We start from the raw sequence: 20,499 nt of genomic DNA, 5'->3' as shown, positions 1-20,499 counted from the left end.
ATGCCCTGTACTGCCCAGCCCTCTCCTGGACAGTCCACATATATTAAGTCCGTTATTCCTTTAGCAAAATAATATGTCATTTTATTTCTCAAATAGTTGTTCAGACACTTCAATTTAAACACACCGGATTAGATAAAACAGTAAAGCAAGTTAACTACAAAAAGATTTTAAGTGAGTATAAGTAATGAGGCATAAAATCAGAAGTGGTTACAAGAAAAATAAAGATAAAACATTTACTATTGTCTAACTTAAACTATATTGGATTCAAGCAAAGTTTCTCACCAGATGCTTCATCAGATTATTGACCAAACTCTCAGGTCAGGACCCCTTCCCCCAGAGTCCAGTGCCTGCTTTCTTTGTCTCTTTGGGTGTGGTGAATGCGATAGGCAGAGGGGGTGGGGTGTCTCCTGGGGTGTTTGGCCCTCCTTTTTATAGTTTCAGTCCCCCTTTGAAATACATTTCCAGCTAAAACCCTGAGATTAAGAGTCATAGATTAAGAGTCTATGGGAAGGATATTCCCTGCTGTTTTCTTCACCAGTTTGAACTTCCTTTGTCTTCCCTTCCTGCTTGATGCCTCTGTTTAATGCTTAAATGCAAATTAAGCAGAGCACACATCCCTTTGATTAGGACAGCCCTGTTTGCCTTCTGTTGGGGCAGGGCTGTGGGGTTTGGAACATACACCATACCGGGGGTCTTATAACTTCATATACAATGTTGACACACATATTTTAATCAGGATAATACTGACCAGCAAATTATGAGTTTTGAAATGATACCTTACAAGGCGTCCTTTGTATAAAGATTATTACAATGGTGTGTAGAGTGTGAATATGGGGGTATATTCTGTCACAATGGGCTCAAACCAAAACTCTAGGTCAAAACATTCCCAAAAAAGGGGCTGAAAACCCAGATTCAAATCTGGACTTTGCAGAAGGTTGGGGCAGTCAGATTCAATGGAAAACTCTACTGCCACAACCATAGTTTCGTAAGAACTACTGAGGAACAACTGTCCTTCAAGGCAGAGCTAGATAGATCACACACTGCAACTCCAGGTTCAGGGGCTGTTAGAGACACTGGTGACTGCTGGGGAGGAAGCTCAGTGGCTAGTGACCCATAGTTGATGCAAAGGATGCAAGAATATAATTATCTTACCAGTTGCACAATTCCCTGGCTCTGACCATCAGTAGAAAGAAGACACCTTGCGAACTGAGAGAGTAGTAAGATAGACTACAAACTTAAAAACTTTATTGGTAACCAACTAAAAGCCTGAAACTATCACTTCAGCTTTAGAAGGAGCACTATAATGAGAGTTCTGTACAAAAATTTTATGAGAGTATACCCTGTATTTGTAGACAGTCAGTTAATATGAACAGCTCACCTACTGACATATACATTAAGTATTGCTTTTGTGTATGCAAGTTCAAGAATTAAATTTTCTCTCTGCTCTATGAAACAATTTACTGAGAGATGGTGGTGACATCATAATAAAGCACATAAGCAAAATTCTTAACTAGAACCTAATGATAAGTTTATTAGTGCTGTCTTTTATGCATGGCCTTGATTAATTTTCTACAAGATCTAACATGGAGCAGTTTTCCAGCTACTTCAGCCTGTAATAAGACCCAGGAAAAGCAGAAGATGGTAATTCTCACAGGACAGACATCTCAGGGTCTGAGAAAGGAAGGAGATGAGGGACTACTGCTGAACACCCTTCCCTGAGTTATCTGATCAATATGGATTGGATGCAGAGTAAAAAGAAACAAGGAGAAAGATGTTTGGCTGAGGTAGTCAGGTCTTTGCTGTCTTCTCATGCTACAGGAAGCCCCTTTTCAGTAACCAGTTCATTCTGATCACAAACACAGTGAGTTGTGGCACACTGCCTGCAACTGCAGACATACTTCAGCAGATTTGGGAAATCAGGACAAACACCAAACCAAAGTGGGAGCTGATCTAGATAGCTTGTATGTTTGCTACTGGTGCATCCATCGGACCATTAATACTTTACTGGTACCTCTGGTAGAAGGAGCATTGCAGGATTTAAAGGATAAATAACGTCCTTACAAAATTATCCATTGATCAGATTGTAGCTTCTCTAGGTAGGAGAGGGTGGTATTTCATGGGACTAGGCACACTGGAAGGCCAAAAAATGAAGGAAAACTGGCAGGAACTCAAGAAGTTTGGGAAATTTTACAAGGCAGATCTCTGAGTTTGGCCATAAGTTTAGGTGATTAATTTCCTGTTCTTCACTCCATGTATCAAGTGATATATGTGGCTATGGTTACTCTGTGATGGAACACATAATTTTCATACCTCAAACACAGAAGCAAATGACCACAAACGCTGGAGACAGATTCTAAGAGCAGTGATGATTAGACCAATAATTAAAACACCCCAGTATCAGAGCGGCTTTATAGTCATGTGTTTCTGTAAGATGTCCATGAAAGTTCTTTAAAAATAATAATAGTGTTGTCCTCTTCCTGGGCAGTTCTACCTTCTTCTCTCTCCTACTTTTCAACCTGTACCAAAAGGGACATGTCCCTTCCTTTGCTCTTTCCAGACCTGGGTGATCTCATCAGCCGTCATGGCTTCAGCTATCATCTTTATACTCACGAGTCATAAATCCATCCCTCTAGTTTGTCTCTGAAGCTGCCTAGATGTCCCAGCTCCACCTGAAACAGAACCCCAAGTCCTCCTCTCTCCATCACAATGGATAACTATAAGAGATGGGCAAATAATTGATTTTTCAATCACCAAGCTAAAGAGTTGTTCTCACGCTCTTTCTTTGGCCTTATGAATTTTTGTGTGTTTATTCAAATTAGAACAGCTGCAACAGGAGAGACTGAATGCAGACTAGCCTTTACCCTGGTGGTTAGGACACTGCCTTGAGAGGTGGAGGCTGAGTTCAAGTCTCTGCTCTAATATGTACTCAAAGTGAAGAGACTCAGAGAGACTGAGTGCAACCCCCACAGAATACCCTATAGGCTAGTGGTGGGGATGCGCATATGGGAGAAGCAGATCTGTGTTCAAGTTCCTGTTCCAGAATGGGGATTCAAACCCTGGCTCTTCCACATCCCAAGTGTCTTAATCACTGTGCTAAAGGTTATAGGGAGGGATGGGGATGCTCACACTCTGAATCTGGCCCTGGAAAAGTTTTTCCCAGATGAAATTTATAGGATCAAATTTACAAATAGTTTTGGGTTGACTGAAACCGCGTTTTTCAACAAGTAAACTATTTTTCCAAAAAACATTTCACCCAGCTCTAATAACTACATCATCCTTCCCTATGCTAGCTACAAAGCCAATGCCTTTTTAAAGGAAGAAGTGTACTTTTGCCATTCAAGTGCACTTTTTGTTTTGGGATGTCAATGAATTGTCTAAGAGAACTGATAGTTTCTTGCTATTATTCTTATTTCTTTTTTTAAATATTGCAATAGTACCTAGGAGCCCCAGTCATGGACAAGACTCTATTGTGCTAGGTGCTGCACAAACACAGATTTGTTCCTATTGACTTTTAATGAAAATTATGTAATTTTGCAGGGGCTCAAATTTTTCTGTTTTGTGACACTGCAACATCCTAGGGTAAATATGTCCTAGATATGCTCACATCTTGAATATTGCATGCACATCTGATTGCCTCATCTCAAAAAAGATATCCTGGAATTGAAAAAGGTACAGAAAAGGGCAACAAAAATTATCTACAGCACAACATGGCAACATTAATTTGCAGTGCTGAAATTCCAGATTCAAATTGATATGCCTAGTACATGGGTCGGCGCTTGTGTGCTCTGTGGATGAGATGCGCTGGTCAAGTAGTAATTAGGTAAAATAAGGGATAGCTTTCAATCTAACACAAAATGCACAGCCAGGATGAATAGCACAATTCTATTTCCCATTTCCTCTGAGACAGCAAGTAGGGTGCAAAGCTGGCCAACATGTACTGATGTATCTTTCCTTACCAAGGAGCACACAGAGTTGTTTGTAAACTAACTTGTCAGACTTACTGACATCATAGGCTTATTATTGTAAGTATTGGACTTACTCACTGATAGGTCATTAGTGAAAGCTGAAAAAAACAAAGGCTGTCTGAACTTGACCTTTTTGTAATCCGAACATTTATTTCCATCTCTTAGGCCACTGACCTAAGTAATTGTGTTTGACTGCAAAAGTAGTTAGATCTGCTGAGGCTATACGGGCAAGTTAAATTAAGGGCAAACAGACCATGGCTGTAAAGATATCACTATTACATTGAAATGGAAAGTAGAATGAATAAACTGTAAATAATGGTTGAATAACAAAAAGCCAAATCTGGTCATGGGATTTTAGAGGAACTCTGCATTGACTTTAATGGGGAGCTCAGCTTATAACACAATTAGTAGACCTATTAAAAAAAACAGAAAAGAATTCTAGTTTTCAAGTGATCCAAAAAGTAAAAATAAAATAACCCATAAAGGAAAATTGCTAAGTATTTAGAGCAATACTGTCAAATAGTTTAGGCCCAACATTTAGAGTCCCCCCAGGAAAAACGTTTTACAAATGCTAACAAATAGAAAGGTATTCATTACGTTTTTTTCCATTAGTTCATTTTTTAAATGCTGCAGCATGAGGCATGAAGCACGAGAATACTACAGACCATGAGAAACAGCAGAGACAGGAATAAATGGGGCCAGTGTAATAGTTAGAAACAAGTGAAGAGCAAGAAACAACCAGTGAAAACAGTGAAAAGTCTATAACAATTGCTTAAATTATGGTCTAGATTGTGACCTAGCCCCATGCAATGGCATCTATGTTGTAGTGTTGCTCCTAGAATGGCCCAGAAGGGAGACTGACTTCCAGAGTGTGCTCCCCGATACGCTGGTGTAGATACACTGCTGGGGGTTGGAGTCAAAGCTATATTCACTCCTCACTCCTTCCTGCTCTTTGGCACGCAGGGGGGACACAGCAGCACTGTGGATCATGCTACCCACCAGGTACTGGCAGCTGCGTTATGGTGCCTGGCTACATGGGGTGCTTTATACTCACCTTGCTCTCTTGGGTTAGTGCCCAGAACGGGCCATGATCTGGCCTTCTTTAATTATCAACAGGTTCATAAGTAACACAGGTTTGGATATATAACTTTGAGCATGACTGTGTCCCTTAACTAACTTCCTTTATGCAAGGAATTAACACCTCCAAAATGAAGTTAGTTAGCAGCAAAGGACTTGCACACAGTAGGAGGAAAGAAAACTGAAGATAAACTGAAGCTAGATTGCACAAATTGTGGTTATCTCCAAACAAAGAGTTCTAGGACAGCAGCAAGTAATCTGGGATGTTACATGTTTCTGTTATTTAAATGTTTGACTTATTTTATGGCTAATAAACCACCTGTGCTGAACTGTCTGGTTCTGTTGTCTTGAATTATGTACAGTAGAACCTTGATTACTAATACCCATGGGTTTGATTAATCGGGGAGTCATATGGCTGAATGCAGGAGAGGGAATGTCTGAGGGGCTGGCTTCCCCAATGAAGGCTGCCTGGGGAAGGCAAGAGAGAGTGGAGTTTCTACACACAAGTCCCTTCTGTGTCCTCTTCAGCCAGTTGGCCTTGGGGAAACAGGTAACTTCCTCTCCCTACTTTCCTCTTTAGCAAACTGTGCAGTAAACCTCAGGAGACATGTTGTTCTCTAAGGTCACAATAGATCTGGCTAACCATGGTTTGGATATGGGACTCAAAGTTCTACTGTAATTATTGGAAAAACAGCCCCTACAATTGATAATTACAGGAATTACCATAAAGTGCTTAATAATTATGTTTTTATAGATGATACACCTCTGAGTAATGCAAAATGGTAGAAACCCACTGTGACCTTCTCTATACGCTCCCAATCAACCTTTACCTGACACACCCACACTTATCTTGGTTAGTGTACTTGTAAGGAACCTGCAGCATGGCTAATATTGGCTGCTCTCGCATTCTAAACATCACAGCTTCAACAAAAGTGATTCTTTTGGGAAGGTTTTGAGAACTCCAACTCATATTTCCCTCATTACAGCCCCCTGCAACTGATGGTGAGATTATTTGTTATTTGCATTGGGGCCTTTGGGTGCTACTGCAATTAGGTTGGGGACCCCTGGTGTCTGGTCCTGTACAAACACAGGCAGGTATGTCTCCTGCCCCTAAGAGTCTAATTTAAATGAGATGCAACAAGTGAGTGCAAATAGCAACTGGAGAGAACAGGGAGGTCAGAGGATGAGGGTAATGAAGCCAAGATCCTGCTGTTACACAGGTTCACTATTGCACCAACTTGTTGGTTCCAAATCAGACATTTTTTTAAAGAATTACAGTAAAATCAAGTAAATAAACTGAATCTGCTATGATGTGTACAAGAAATCAGCCAACCTATAATGGCTAGGTTGTAACTTTTGGAATTTACATTGAAATTAATTGGGAAACTCACCTATTACACAGAATGGTTTCCTCGCAAATCGCAATCTTCCTTGCCATCCTCGGTAGCGACAACAGCAGCCAGCTGACCAGATGCGAATGATATATTCGAAACCAAACACAACAATCATGACAAACTCCTGCAAAGGGGAAATAAGAGACATGACTGTTGCAGGCTCCAGAAACAAAATAACAAGAAATACTTGACAATTATACCTGACGAATCAATTCATCTAATGCAACTGTATTCCTTTTCCTGAATCAAACCTAACCAGCTCTGTATGGCATCAAAATCTTGGACTTGCACATCCATACAGTAAATACAACCACCCATAAGTTTCCCTATTAAGGGCATCACAAAATATCTTCTAAAGTCAGCTATTTAATGTGAAAGAATTAAGTGTCCAGTCAATGGCAAAACTCTCAGGGACTTTCAAAGTTCCACAATCAGGCCCGAGGTGATTTTACAAGTGACCCAATCATATACATATTCAAAACTGGGCTCTTATTTTGAAAGCTTAGTATTCTGGCAGACACATTCTCATTTTACTCCATGGTAATAATATGCATGTGAAATAATTTAGGCCACACATAGGAATTCAGGAAACAAAGTTTTATTCTGTACCAGTCTGAGATAAAACCCCCATGTGCTCATCTGGTGCAGCATGTGTTAGCAGTATTGTCCTGCTGATTTAGGGCTGGTTCCTGCTCTCATTAAAGTCAGGTAAGGGAAGTGACCATAACTGGCCAATGGCATACACAGTTTGTGTCCCAGTAAATGCATGTGCAAATTGTGTGTAAGTTTTCCACATACAACTGTGTGTGTAAAACCTTTGAAAATCTGGCCTTGCTTTTTTTACTTTCAAGATAAAATTGTCTTTCAATTGTCTACCCATTTCAAAAGTTTCAGCCTATATTTGCAGCACATAGGGCAGGCCAGATTCTGCTTTCAGTTCCACCAGTGAAGTCAGTGGAGTTGCAGCAGTTTAACTAAGTAGAATTTGGCCCACTATTTCTTAAAGTGATCTGAATTCAAAGATATTAAAGGCATTCAAAGGCATTAAATTCAGGCATGGTACTATAATCTTCATTTAGATTAACTCCCAAAATGTCATTGATATGGTATACTGGTTTTAAAATGATTAAATGAGAGTTTGGTTAACTTGCAAAGGGAAGAGAAAACTACTTGAAGGAACTTATTAAGCAGTTTATCAAGAAATGAAGGATGAAAGTTATTTGGCAGGTGAAAACATTTCTCTGTTCAGAATAAAGCTGTTCTATGTCAACCAATTGATTTGTTATCCTTACAGGATGAGGACTAGTATGGTACCAGCAAGCAAGCATTACAAATAAATTAAACAGATGAATATTTGCAGGAAAAGGGTTGACCCATCTTTGATTTTTTTCCAGTAAATCATTCATATGTTGTTGTTTTTACACAGTAAGAGCCTAACACTCCCGAAAGCAAATCAGTTGCAGACAGCACCTATGGTTAACTCAGGGACTCATTTACATGAACTAATGGCATAAATAGTTTTGTGGTGTGTAGTAATGCCCACTTAACTTATAATTAATGGCCTTATATTGATATATTCTGTATTGTGTTTGCCTATCCTTGTGTACAGCTTTTTCCAAACATGCAATTCCTTCTTAAATTGATGTGTCAGCTCGATTTAAATTTATTACATTTATTAAACTGTACTTACAAGCCCCTTGGAAGTTTCCTTTTTCACCTTTGTAAATCTTTGTATTTAAATTAATAAATCACATATAAACCTAAGATGAGAGCACCTTAATCATAACACAGTAACAGAAAAGGCCTAACACTGATTTGTTTAAAAAAAATCCAAAAAACAATTAATATGATAGGTTAGTGAAGTTTTTAATTACACTATTTCAGCAAGCCCTAAGGTAATTCCATGGACAGAATTACTGCACAGTACTCCAGAGTATTTATGTTCCTTATTCATTTACTTGCTTAATCAATTCATTAACTATATTGCAAAATACTTCCTTTTTGTAGTAATTCCCAACAGTGGTTTAGTATGTGGCACATTTCCTGTAGGTCAATTCCATGTAGGCCAAGAATGAAAAAAGGAAATACAATATGGTTGGAAAAATTAGAGAAATGGTATTTTAGTTATTTAGCTACCACTTTTATGTTGTAAATGGCTAAATCTGGCTTACATGTGGTCAGATGAGGTTTCCGACTTTTTGTGTGTTCATGGAAGGGATCTAGGTTATTTTACGCTTGATTCTATTTGTGAAGTTTACTTTTTCTTTGGGAGTGGTGGAAGGAGGGGCACATGGCAGATCTCCAGTCATTGTCTTGATTCCCATTAAAATCTCTTGCTTGTTAAAATCTAGTCACATTTTGAATTAATTACTACAAAACCAGTTTGTATGGCAAACTGGGAACGCATATGCATGGAAAGCACACTGAAACTGTCATAATCTCCTCATCCCATGTACTGAATCTGATTCATAGACATAGAAATATGCTCTCCTTAATGGTCCAGGCCCCACTAATGCTTCTGAGCTAGAATAGGTAAGAATGAAATTCATTCATGAATACCATATGGAAGTATTATTTTACAGCGTTAACCATTTGACTGAAACTCATAGCATATACTGCTGATATAATGAACGAGGTAAAGTGTACTGAACTTTATGTAACATCACACTGGTGCCTGTTACTGCCCGTTTTGTTTAGAGTTCATTTCCAATATTACCATTAGGAATGACTGTTCTCAGTGTTTTCATAGCTATAGTAAGTGTGTCTGGGGGGGGAGGGAGAGACATTGTGTGTTGAAATCTTGAATGTGATTCAAGGTGTCCTGTGGTACAAGGTCTTTTCTGTCAGAAAGCACAATTTCTCTCTTTCACACACACATTTTGAAGAAAAAAATCCATTTGGGCATATTTAAGTCAAGGGAGTAAAAGAGATAAAGAATTTGCTTTCAGACATTATTCGCAAGAGTATGAATTCTTTTAGACCAGATACATAGATTGAAACGTCTCAGTTTTATTCTGCGAGACATCACCATTTCTAGCAGTATTGCCTATTTAAGTATAGACATTCTCTCTCAAGCCAGCAGAATTTTTAACAAATAAAATAAATTTTAAGTGCAATCACTTGGCAAATGATCCTATTACCTTGCACGGGTATGCAGGATCAGGTCTCCAGTGGCCATTGCTGTAGCTAAGTAAATGGAAGAGTCATATTTTTCAACTTATATTTCTATATGATTTTTTTTAAAATTCATCATTTAAAGGGTATAAGAAACTCATAGGTCATAAGCTACACTTGAATAAATTTGAAATTCTGTCTTAGACCACAAGACAGGAAAATCAGAGTCAAGAATGAAACCCAGTGCTTGTACCAGGGGATTGGTCCTGCTTTGAGCAGGGGGTTGGTCTAGATGACCTCCTGAGGTCCCTTCTATGATTATCTATGATTCTATGACCAGTTATTACAGCTGCCACGAGCTACTACTGTTAGATGCCTCAAACCACTGGAAGACTTTAAACGCTACAGGTACTTCAATACCAAAGGAGCAACTGAGGGAGTTGGAGATAGAATTTTACTTTTCCCTTTCCATTTTCTGTCCTACTGAGGCAGGACTTCTGGGACCCAGTTACATTGTCCTTACTCCTCCCAAACCATTGACTTTAATGGTACTTTTGGTACGAGTGAGCAGGATCAGACTCATATGGATACTTTACTAAATGTTTTTTGTGTGTGGCTGCTCACCTACTTAGACACCATTCACCTGATTCTGATGTTCCTTACACCAGTGTGAGCGTAGATTAACTTCCCTGAGCTCAATGGAGCCACTACTGTGTAAAACAAATCAAATTTAGGATTTTTATTTTATATATGAAGGCGGGTGAAGCTATGAGCCTACAGAAAATTCCTATTTACTACTAAAATGAGAACAAAATTCAGACTTTTAAATACTTTGAATATTGTTGATTTTTTGTTTTGTCCCTCAGTGATGGAAACACAAGGACCAAACATAACTGGAAATACACCTAACAATTTGGACAGTTATTGGATTCCTTATAGTGACTTCCTATCATTTTAAAAGGCATTGTAAATATGTCATTCTAAGCAACACACACACACACGCACACATACACACACAAAGTAAATCCGAATAAAACCTCATTGTTCTCTAATCTGGCCTCCTTAAGGAACTCATCAGGGCAGACTGCACCCGTGACTACATATACACTACAAACTGAAGCCTTTTGTAGAAGGGGGTGAGTAACCAAGCCCAAGTTTTCCCCATAATTGATAAAACAGATTGTTTGGTTGATTTGGGTGGGAAAAAAGTCTTCACTACTTCCTGGAGTGCTATAAATTCTGCTCAACAGGACACAATAGTATCAGCTCCATCTGAACTGACTTTTTTTGCATTCAAAATTCCCATTAACATCAGCAGGAGATAAGCATGTGTGTTTCAGTCTTGCAGCCCTTGCACATATATAATGTATCTGATCTATGCCCCAGGAAAGCAGATCAAATATGAAATTAACAAAAGGTTATATAGGGCTCCAATGAACTGGGCTGATAATTAATGAAATCAAACAGGGTGAGCAAAATCCAGATATTGTTAGTGCTTTTTGTTTGTTTTTGTCTGTCTAATTAGGATTCAAACTGTAGTTAGTTGTTAAATTAGCATGCTTCTCAGATGCTTTTCTGTGATAAGAAATTTCTCTTAATATAACATTCAAATGGCTAAAAACTATTTCAGTTTCCGCATTAATTAATATAATTATTCATTAAAACTCTAAATAACCTTTGGTTAATTTGCTGCATACCTGCTGTGGCCATCAGGTTCCCTTGGCTCCAGACCATTATTTTACAGAATCAGATGGTATTTAAGTAAAGAAAAAATGCTGATATTGTAAATTCTGCGTTATTTTTCCCAGTCATAAGAGAGTCATGGTTAATTAGTTACACTAGCTATTGCATACAAAAGATTTGCATACAAAACCATAGATCTTCTCTTATTTTACTTATATTTTTTGTACTTAAAATAACATTTCATAATATTATGTAGACCACTAAACTATGACATGGTCTGCAATGGGGCTTCTAATGGGTATAGGCCCTGTTCATTGTGACAGGGTCAGGCCAGCTGGCTACAAGAGAGTGGTCGAAGGTAGATACATTAGCTCCAGGTTAAGCAGGTCCCTTGTCCATGGGTAAGATAACAGGAACTATTCCAGAACACTCAGGAACATTCTAGAACTAATTAAGGCAGACAGGCTAATTAGGACACCTGTAGCCAATTGGGAAGTTACTAGAATTAATTAAGGCTAATCAGGACACCTGGTATAAAAAGGCTCTCACTCCAGTTAGTGAGGTGAGCGCAAGGAGCTGAAAGTGAGAGGGTGTGCTGCTGGAGGACTGAGTGTTAACAGACATCAGGAGGAAGGTCCTGTGGTGAGGACAAAGAAGGTGTTGGGAGGAGGCCATGGGGAAGTAGCCCAGGGAGTTGTAGCTGTCGCGCAGCTGTACCAGGAGGCACTCTAGACAGCTGCAATCCACATGGCCCTGGGCTGGAACCTGGGGTAGAGGGCGGGCCTGGGTTCCCCCCAAAACCTCCCAACTCCTGATCCAACACAGGAAGATCTCTGAGGCTAGCAAAATCCGCCAATAAGTTCAGGACCCACCAAGTTAGAGGAGGAACTTTGTCACACAGTACAGAGCTCATTATAGATTGGGGTCTCTATGCCAACGGTTAATATTTCCAGGAACTCAGAAAGTGAAACAGAATTTATCAAAATAGTCCTATAAAATAAGCTTTAATATAAGCTTCAGATAAAACCAGCATCTCTATATTATTGGAAACACATAGAACCAGATTCTCAGTTGGTGTAAATCAGCTTAACTCCAATAGGTCAGATGGACCTATGCCAATTTACACCACCTCTGGTCCAGAAAGCCTTGAAAACAAATTTATTTATTATTTTCAAGCTACCAGAAAAAGAAAGAACAAAATTTTTCTCACATCTTCGATTACCGCTGACTTTGCATCAGCTTCTGGAATTTCAGTTTGGTAACCTATAAAACTTCTATGACACATAAATGGCATCATCCAAATAATAATGGCTAGGTGCTACTGTAATGCAAATAAAATAATATTTGATTTATGATTCACAGTTTACTGGAAATTAAAATGTTTGCTCATTCGATCAAAAGAAGAACATAACAGTTTATCTTGGTTCTAGGACCGTGCCCTCCACCCCTTGTCAGGTAAAATTCTAGCAGTGGTTCTCAAACTGTGGGTCAGGATCCCAAAGTGGGCTGTGACCCCGCTTTAATGGGGTCACCAGGGCTGGCTTAGACTTGCTGGGGGCTGGGGCCAAAGCCCAAGGGCAGCAAGCTCAGGTTACAGACCCCCTGCCTGGGGCTGAAGCCCTTGGGCTTTGGCTTTGCCCCCTCGCACCCGGGGCGGCGGGGCTTGGGCGGGCCCAGGCTTCAGTCCCCACTCCTGGGGTCCTGTAGTCATTTTTATTGTCAGAAGGGGGGGTGCGGTGCAATGAAGTTTGCAACCCCCTGCACTACTGATTCCTGAGGGATGAGTACAGGACTGGGTCCTACAATTAATAGTTCTTGTTTTCAGAATGACGTAAAATTGAGTCATTAATGCATTGCCCCCTAAATGCTGCGCTGCCCCATCTCTGAAAATCTGGGCGGTGCTGTGCCTCAAACAATCCCATGGCTCCCAGAGTTCCGGGGGATCACAGCTACTAAATCTCCCCTTTCAGAGGGTGCACTCTGGCCTTCCCCTTTACAGCTGACTGCTTTAGAGATAAGTGGCAAATATGCCCCACACCCTCGTTGACCCTTTTGGATCAGCCACGTGCAACACTTTGACAAAGAGGAGTGTAAAGGTTCCGACTGTTAGAACATGGCTCCACCCTCCTATCTGCATTGACACCAGTCTGCGGTGATTGGATCCAACCACTGAATCCCACGGGTTGCTGTGCCAGCTGGGTTTGGGCAGCGATTGCTCACTGTTCCTAGCTCTCAGGTGCACACCCAGGTGTAGACCGCATGAATGACACCCTTCTTTGGCTCTGGGACCCTGCAGAATGGCCACCTAGACTCTGGAACCAGAGCCATAGCCCACCTGAGCCTCCAGTTGTTTATCCACTGGCCCCTAGACTCCACCCGGCAGTGGAAGCTCTAGTACTTACACCCTTCAAGGACTATGTGGGCAGTAAAGCAAAGAAACATGGGCGTAGCAAAGGAATTTCTTATCCACAAACACTTTACTCATACAAAGCCCAAGAGAATTACAGATTTATGGCAAACAATAAACTCCTCAATGCAACCCCCTCAGTCTGATGTCACCACCCCTGTGAGTCCTGGGTTTGATACAAGACCTGAAGCCAGGCTGCTCTTCTTTACCTGCTTGGCTGGTTTTCTTACTTCTGGCATTGGTTGGCCTCTCTGGCTTCAGTCAGGTTTACACTAAGATCACTTTTCCAGTGTAGCTATACCAGCATACTTTACTGGCAAAGTGCTCCTATAGTGGAGGCAATTTACACTGCAAAACTGCTTTTGAAAGTGTAGCTTATTCCAGCCCCCTGACTGAAGTAAACTACATCAGCAAAGTGCAGTTTTGCCATTATAACTGTGTCTACGCTAGGGGCTTTGGCCAGCACAGCTATGTCAATCAGGGATCACACCCCATGAAACTGGCAAAAGTTTGTAGTGTAACTCTGGCTTTAGAGAAGCACCTCTTTTAAAACTGACTGTCTTCTCTTTCCCATGCACTGCAAGCTGCGGGAAGGTCAAGGCTCCAGCCCCCTACCTCTCGTCGGCTTCTGTGTAACAGTCATTCAAAGTCAAAAGATCTCCCAACAGATGCCCACTGTTCCTTTATGCAAGCGCCCTTCAATAATAATGGCCCTTGATTGCTTGGTGATAGCTCCTCAGACATCATCTGTTCACTAGGCATCAAGCCTCTGGTACAAAATGGATGCTGTCATCCACAATGAAGGTTACAAACACAGAATGGCATCCACAAAACACAATGAAATTCCTAATTTGATACAGATATATTCCCAAACTGACATAACTACCACCCAGAGGAAAGGAAAGTCCAAATGCCAGATCTGAATTTTCAGGTGGCCTCCCTCTGCATCATGAGTCAGCCCAATCCCTGAATCTGCCCGGCAGTGGGAAACACAACTTAAAATCTGATGCCATGATATTAGTTCAGGTGATAGACATTCAGATCTTAACATTAATATTGGTTTCTACTGTCCCAAGTTACTACGGTTACATCATCCATATGCTTTTAATATTGAAGAGAGATGATGTTAAGAACAGTTATCTTTTTTGGAGACATTTTTCTTAACCCTTATAATTAATGCAAATTCCAACTTGTGTAAAACCAGGTGAAGTATAAAACTCTGCCTTATTTGGATATTTTTCCTTTAATTTAATTCTTTACTGTATAAAGCCTTACTTGTTTCCTTGTGAGTTGTTCTTTTACATATTCGTTATCCATTTATCTGTTCATAATATCCTATAGCCTTTAGGTCTTGCATCTGTTTGTCATTCCATTTTCACAAATCAATACAAGGAATTCAAGTAAAAAGCCCTGTTTCCACTACTTTGTATTCAACACATGCTAAATTCCTGTGACAATGCCCTACATTTTCTATTAAAATGATTTCAGTGATTGCTAAGTACTTAGAAAATCAGAGATTTCACATAGAAATTCAGGTTCAAAGCAAAAATATGGCTGTGCTTAATGCTGAAACATTGGAAAATTTAACAATAAATACTAATTTTAATGCATCAATTAATGGAATATCATGGAAACAGTTAGTTCCCCAATCCCCCCAGCCTAATACATTTTGATTTAGATGTACAACTCCTGTGCTATCAATTCTAATAACAGAAACTATACTGGGTTACTATATGGTTTTCTATGACATCATTTGCACCTTTTGTTAACAATTGCTCGTTTATTAATATATACCCTATTTCTATACAATAGTTATAGTAAATAAAAGATTATATGTTTATGATGTTACACTATATGATTACTCTTGTGGGAAAGGTCTGTGTCTACCTCTGTTTTTTCAGCAGTTAGCACAAAAGATTCCCAGTCGGGGTGAGCAGGAGGCAGTGCAACTATAAATAATAATATCCTCTGTGATACCCACAAAAAACTTGACAAGGGTTGGGCTGCTGCTTTGATCAGACCACTACCTAACATGCTCACCAGTATTGTGCTCCCCCATCTGTCTGTATCCATCTGTTGTCTTTTGTCTTATAGTTAGACTGTAAGCTCTTTAGGGCAGGGGCCATCATTTTGTTCTGTGTTTGTACAGCACCTAGCACAATGGGGTCCTGGTCCATGACCGGGTCTCCAAAGTGCTATAATGAATAAATAATAATTATAATAAATATAGCAACAAATTTGAACCCTGGGGTGAAATCCTGGCCCTGTGGATGTCAATGAAAAAAATCCCAACAATTTCAGAATTTCACCCAAGAAATCTCTTCATTGCTTAGTGGGAGGGAAATGAGTGGGTGCAGACACAGGCTACTACTGATTTATTTACAATATGTACATTTTTGAACAAATATATTAGTTGGCAAGAACACAGCATAGCTTTTGCTCACCGACTCAGTAAGGTGTTAAGCCCCAATCACTTCAGTGAGGCTCTGGGAGGGTGCAGGGGTCTGCCCACTGGGAGCTGTTTGCAAGATCAGGCCAAATTCATGATAAGACAGCCACAAAACATCAATGTAACCGTTTAATGGTGATTAAAGAATTTTGGGGTCTATGCGCTGTGGAAATTGGGAGCTCCCACTTTCACTCAAATTTGGCCCAGCCTTCCCTCTGTCATGATGAAGGGGCTACTGGGCCAAACCTGAGCAGCACTCGACCTTGCTCCAGTTCTGCTCCAGCTGCTGTCAGCCCTCTATGGCATGAATAGGGGCTATTCAGCAAAGCGCCTCCACCCCATACATTCCTCATCCGGCACTCCTCCCTGAATGCTCATCCCACTCCACATATACCCCAACAACCCTCCACATTCCCCACCCCTGAGAACCACAGCCTCCGCCCCTGGTTCCTGACCACAGCACCCGGATCGGGGGTGCATACAGGGGTAAGGGAGATATAACATGAAATGTTTGGGGACCACTGCCTTAAAGTGAGTTCATAAATAAGGATCCATGGGATTAGAACCCAGATCTGTAAAGCCTAGAATGGCTGATATTCTCACATTGCCACTGGAAGGGCAGGCATAGCCCCATCCAGGGAACACTGCAGAGACTGAGCCTGCAGGAAGTAATGTCCAAAGGGTCCAGAATGACAGTACCCTGCAGCCTTCTGATTGGTCAAGTACCCTGGACTTCTGGCCTGCTGTAACTCCCGACCACATCTTGTCTTCTGATCACCAGTCTACAACCATAGCCTGACTCTGACTCTTGCCTCCGGATTCCAGCCTGGTAGTACCTCTGGTTTCCAGTCTCCGTCCCCAGCCAACTCTGACCCTGACTCTTGCTTATTGAACCTAGGTCTAGTGATTCCTTTGACCTATCTTCATGGACTAATGTCTTGTGGTCATCCTTAACGTGTGGACACCAGCCCAGCTGCGAACACTAGGCCAGATCACCTATGCCCTGGTCCCTTATAGTGGGTGTATAAGAAACTATTTCATTTGAATGGCTTCTTTATGTACCTAAGTTTAGTACTATTGTCACTTCATAGAACTTTGGGCTGGCCTACACTGAAAAGTTATATTGGTATAGTTACATCTCTTGAGGTGTGAAAAATCATACCCATGAGATGTAGTAAAGCCGACTTAACCCCCAGTGAAGACAGCACTAGGTTGATAGAAGAATTCTTCTGTCGACCTAGCTATCCTCTCTTGGGGAGGTGGATTACCTACAGCAACAGAAGAACCCCTTCCATCACTATATAAGTGTCTACACTGAAGCACTACAGGGGTGCAGCTGCAGCTGTAACTTCTGTAGTGTTTTAAGTGCATCCATTGCCTTAATTAAGTTTCTCATGGTTATGGAACTGCTATGTAGTAATCTAGGACTACTGAGAGGGAATGCACTCAGAGAAACCAAAGGGTGGGAGGTCAGATGTGCAGTTCAGCCAGTAATTATCACAAATATCACTTACTGCTGCCCATTTATAATATTATCCTTGATAAAACAAACAAGATTCACCAACCCTTAAATAAAATTCCCTTGACCATCTATAAAATGTTTTAGTTAGCTATGATACACAGACAGATCTCACTACTGACTTTGGAAAATAATATACTTAAAGAAGTGTTCCCATTTCTTCTTTCTATAAACTATATATTATTAGTTATTTCTGGAATAAAACTACCTGGCGTTTGACACCTTAGGACAGGGGTGGGCAAACTGTGGCCTGGGGGTCACATCTGGCCCTCCAGATGTTTTAATCTGGTCCTAGAGCTCCCGCCAGGAAGCGGGGTCCAGGGCTTGTCCCGCTACGGCACTCCAGCTGGGGAGTAGGGTCAGGGTCGTGCCCCACTCTGCACGGTTCCCAGAAGCAGCGGCATGTCCCCTATCTGGCTCCTACACATAGGGGCAGCCAGGGTGCTCCGCACTCTGCCCCAAGTGCTGCACCCGCAGCTCCCATTGGCTGGGAACTGCAGCCAATGGGAGCTGCAGGGATGGCACCTGCGGACAAGGCAGCACGCAGAACTGCCTGGCCGCACCTCCGCGTAGGAGCTGGAGCGGGGACATGCTGCTGTTTCTGAGAGCTGCTTGAGGTAAGCGCTGCCCAGAGCCTGCCCCCCGACCCTCTCCTGTGCTCCAACCCTGATCCCCCTCCTGAACCCTCGGTCCCAGCCCAGAGCACCCTCCTGCACTCCCAACCCCTCATTCCCAGCCCCACTCCAGAGCCCGCGCCCCCATCCAGAGCCCTCCCACACCCCAACCCCCTATTTTGTGGGTATTCATGGCTCACCATACAAATTTTCATACCCAGATGTGGCCCTTGGGTGAAAAAGTTTGCCCATCCCTGCCTTAGGAACACCCCTATCTACTCACAGGCATCAGTCAAAACCATCTCTGTGCTAGGGCTAAGCATCAGATTTTGCCCTGTTAAATAAAACTAAGCCAATTGCAGTCCCATTTCAAGTGCTTGAATGTCAAAAGAACCTCTGCTTTTGAGACGTGTGTCCTGAACTTCCTTTCAGACAAGAAAATTTGGTAAATTTTCCATTTAAGTGCTAGCTAATGTTATTGTGCTAATGTGGTCTCCTGTAATTATTTTAAATGTACTTCCCTTTACAGGACATTCTTCTCCATATCAGATATAATTTATTTCACCACTTTTTTATTGATTTCAGCTTTCCTTTTTTTAATTAAGAGGTTTATTTCAAATATTTATGAGCTGTATAATTTTAACACTTTTGCTGCTATGTCCAATTTCCAGATTAAAATCAGTGGACACAGGTAATATAATGTGTGCACTTTACTATTCAAAGTGAAGTTATAACTTGGATACGTAAGTATGATCCCTGCATCAACTTTAGGAACTAACATTTTAGAAGCAGACAAATTACATATATATATATATATACACACACAGACACACACGCACACACAGACACACACAGTTTCAGAGCTAGTATCAATTACATTCAACTGTTTTTTTTTAATAGTGGGAGATGTAGAGTCATAAATCTGAAAAAACAATCTGGAATAGACCTTATTAATGGGGGAAAAAATGAGACTTTCAATCAGCTCCCAGTTGAATACCTCATAAACATGGAAATAAATGCCAAAAATGTGCATCTATCAGTTATATAATAGATATGCTTCCTTTATTTTTAAGTTTATTTTTTCAAATCATGACTGAGATTTTGCATCTTGATTTTGTGTTAATAGATGAATTATTTAAAGACAAATTACATACCAAACTACTATTTCTAACATATTGCTACAATTTTATTGGCATAACATTTAAATCCCAGGAAGATGCTCAGTTTCAGTGATCATCTATATGTCTCTGAATATGTTCTCTATTGGATTTTTTATATCTCAATCTCTCTAATATTTTTGTGATAATTAACTGAAATGGCATAAGATCAGTTGGTCATGCGTCATAAATCATGTATCACGCAAGAAGCAGACCCCTAAGTGCCAGTGATCTTGACTCAAGTTGCACTATACTGACACCTAACACACATACTGCATTTCTTTTGTTTCTTTGACAATTTAATAACTATTTTTACTACATTGTATTTGTATCAAGTATTTAGCCTGTGAACCAAATCATGATTTCTTGCAGCAGGCCTGAGATAAGGTTCCCCAGCAGTCATTGAAGGAAGATCAGAATCCCTTCCCCCCTCCTCAAATCAGGGCACAGAGCACCAGACAATCCACTTCACAGCCCCCCTGGTTCTGGTATCCACCCTTGTCTGTGGAGGGTGCTGCTGGTACAATTGCATAGGAGTCAGATACTTCAGTGATGAATATCCTGTAAATGCCTACATCATTTTTAGCAAGATCTTCGCTATATAGACTGCATAGACTGCTAGTCTGTTTTATTGATGGTATCTAGGACTGGACCTCCTATGATTAAATTTGTAAGCTTCAACTGAGTCCAGGAATTCCCTGTTCGTGACCTGTGATCCACTGTCTGTTATTACAATTCTTGGATTTCTATGATAAGCAACAATGGATTTACCATGCCAGATCATAGCTGCTGCTGTGGTACCTTTCGGTGTCACTACTTATAGCAAGTTGCTTAAACAGTGCTTTATTATCATGTTTTTCTAGAGCAAACACATCAGTTCTGATTTTGTCCCATGCATTACAAGATATTCTTTCCAGTGCGTATTTCTGTATTTCAACTATGTCCACAGCTGCTCTCCATTCTATCAATTTCTTCAGCTCCACTTTTGACTTAGTCATTCCTAGGTGCCCTTAGTGTATTCTTTACAACATTTTCCTTATCTCTGTGTGGACTATAGACATGCCAACACTATGAGTTTTCCCCACGGACTGGATTTCCCAACCTTCCTATGCGTCTGTGG

The 20,499-nt window shown here is 40.8% G+C and overlaps 1 protein-coding gene across 5 annotated transcripts in view; it reads right to left on the bottom strand.

The window, feature by feature from the left end:
• The window catches only part of KCNQ5 (potassium voltage-gated channel subfamily Q member 5), a 491,006-nt gene that overhangs the window by 101,640 nt on the left and 368,867 nt on the right, over window positions 1–20,499 (bottom strand). For all 5 annotated transcript variants that reach the window (XM_045011611.1, XM_045011613.1, XM_045011615.1 and 2 more), the window contains exon 3: window positions 6,434–6,560. In XM_045011611.1, the coding sequence (XP_044867546.1) occupies window positions 6,434–6,560 (127 nt within the window). The remainder of the gene's footprint in view (window positions 1–6,433; window positions 6,561–20,499) is intronic.

Source organism: Mauremys mutica, chromosome 3 (genome assembly GCF_020497125.1).
Source record: "Mauremys mutica isolate MM-2020 ecotype Southern chromosome 3, ASM2049712v1, whole genome shotgun sequence".
NCBI lineage: Eukaryota > Metazoa > Chordata > Testudines > Geoemydidae > Mauremys > Mauremys mutica.
This window is presented reverse-complemented; position numbering and strand designations above follow the sequence as displayed.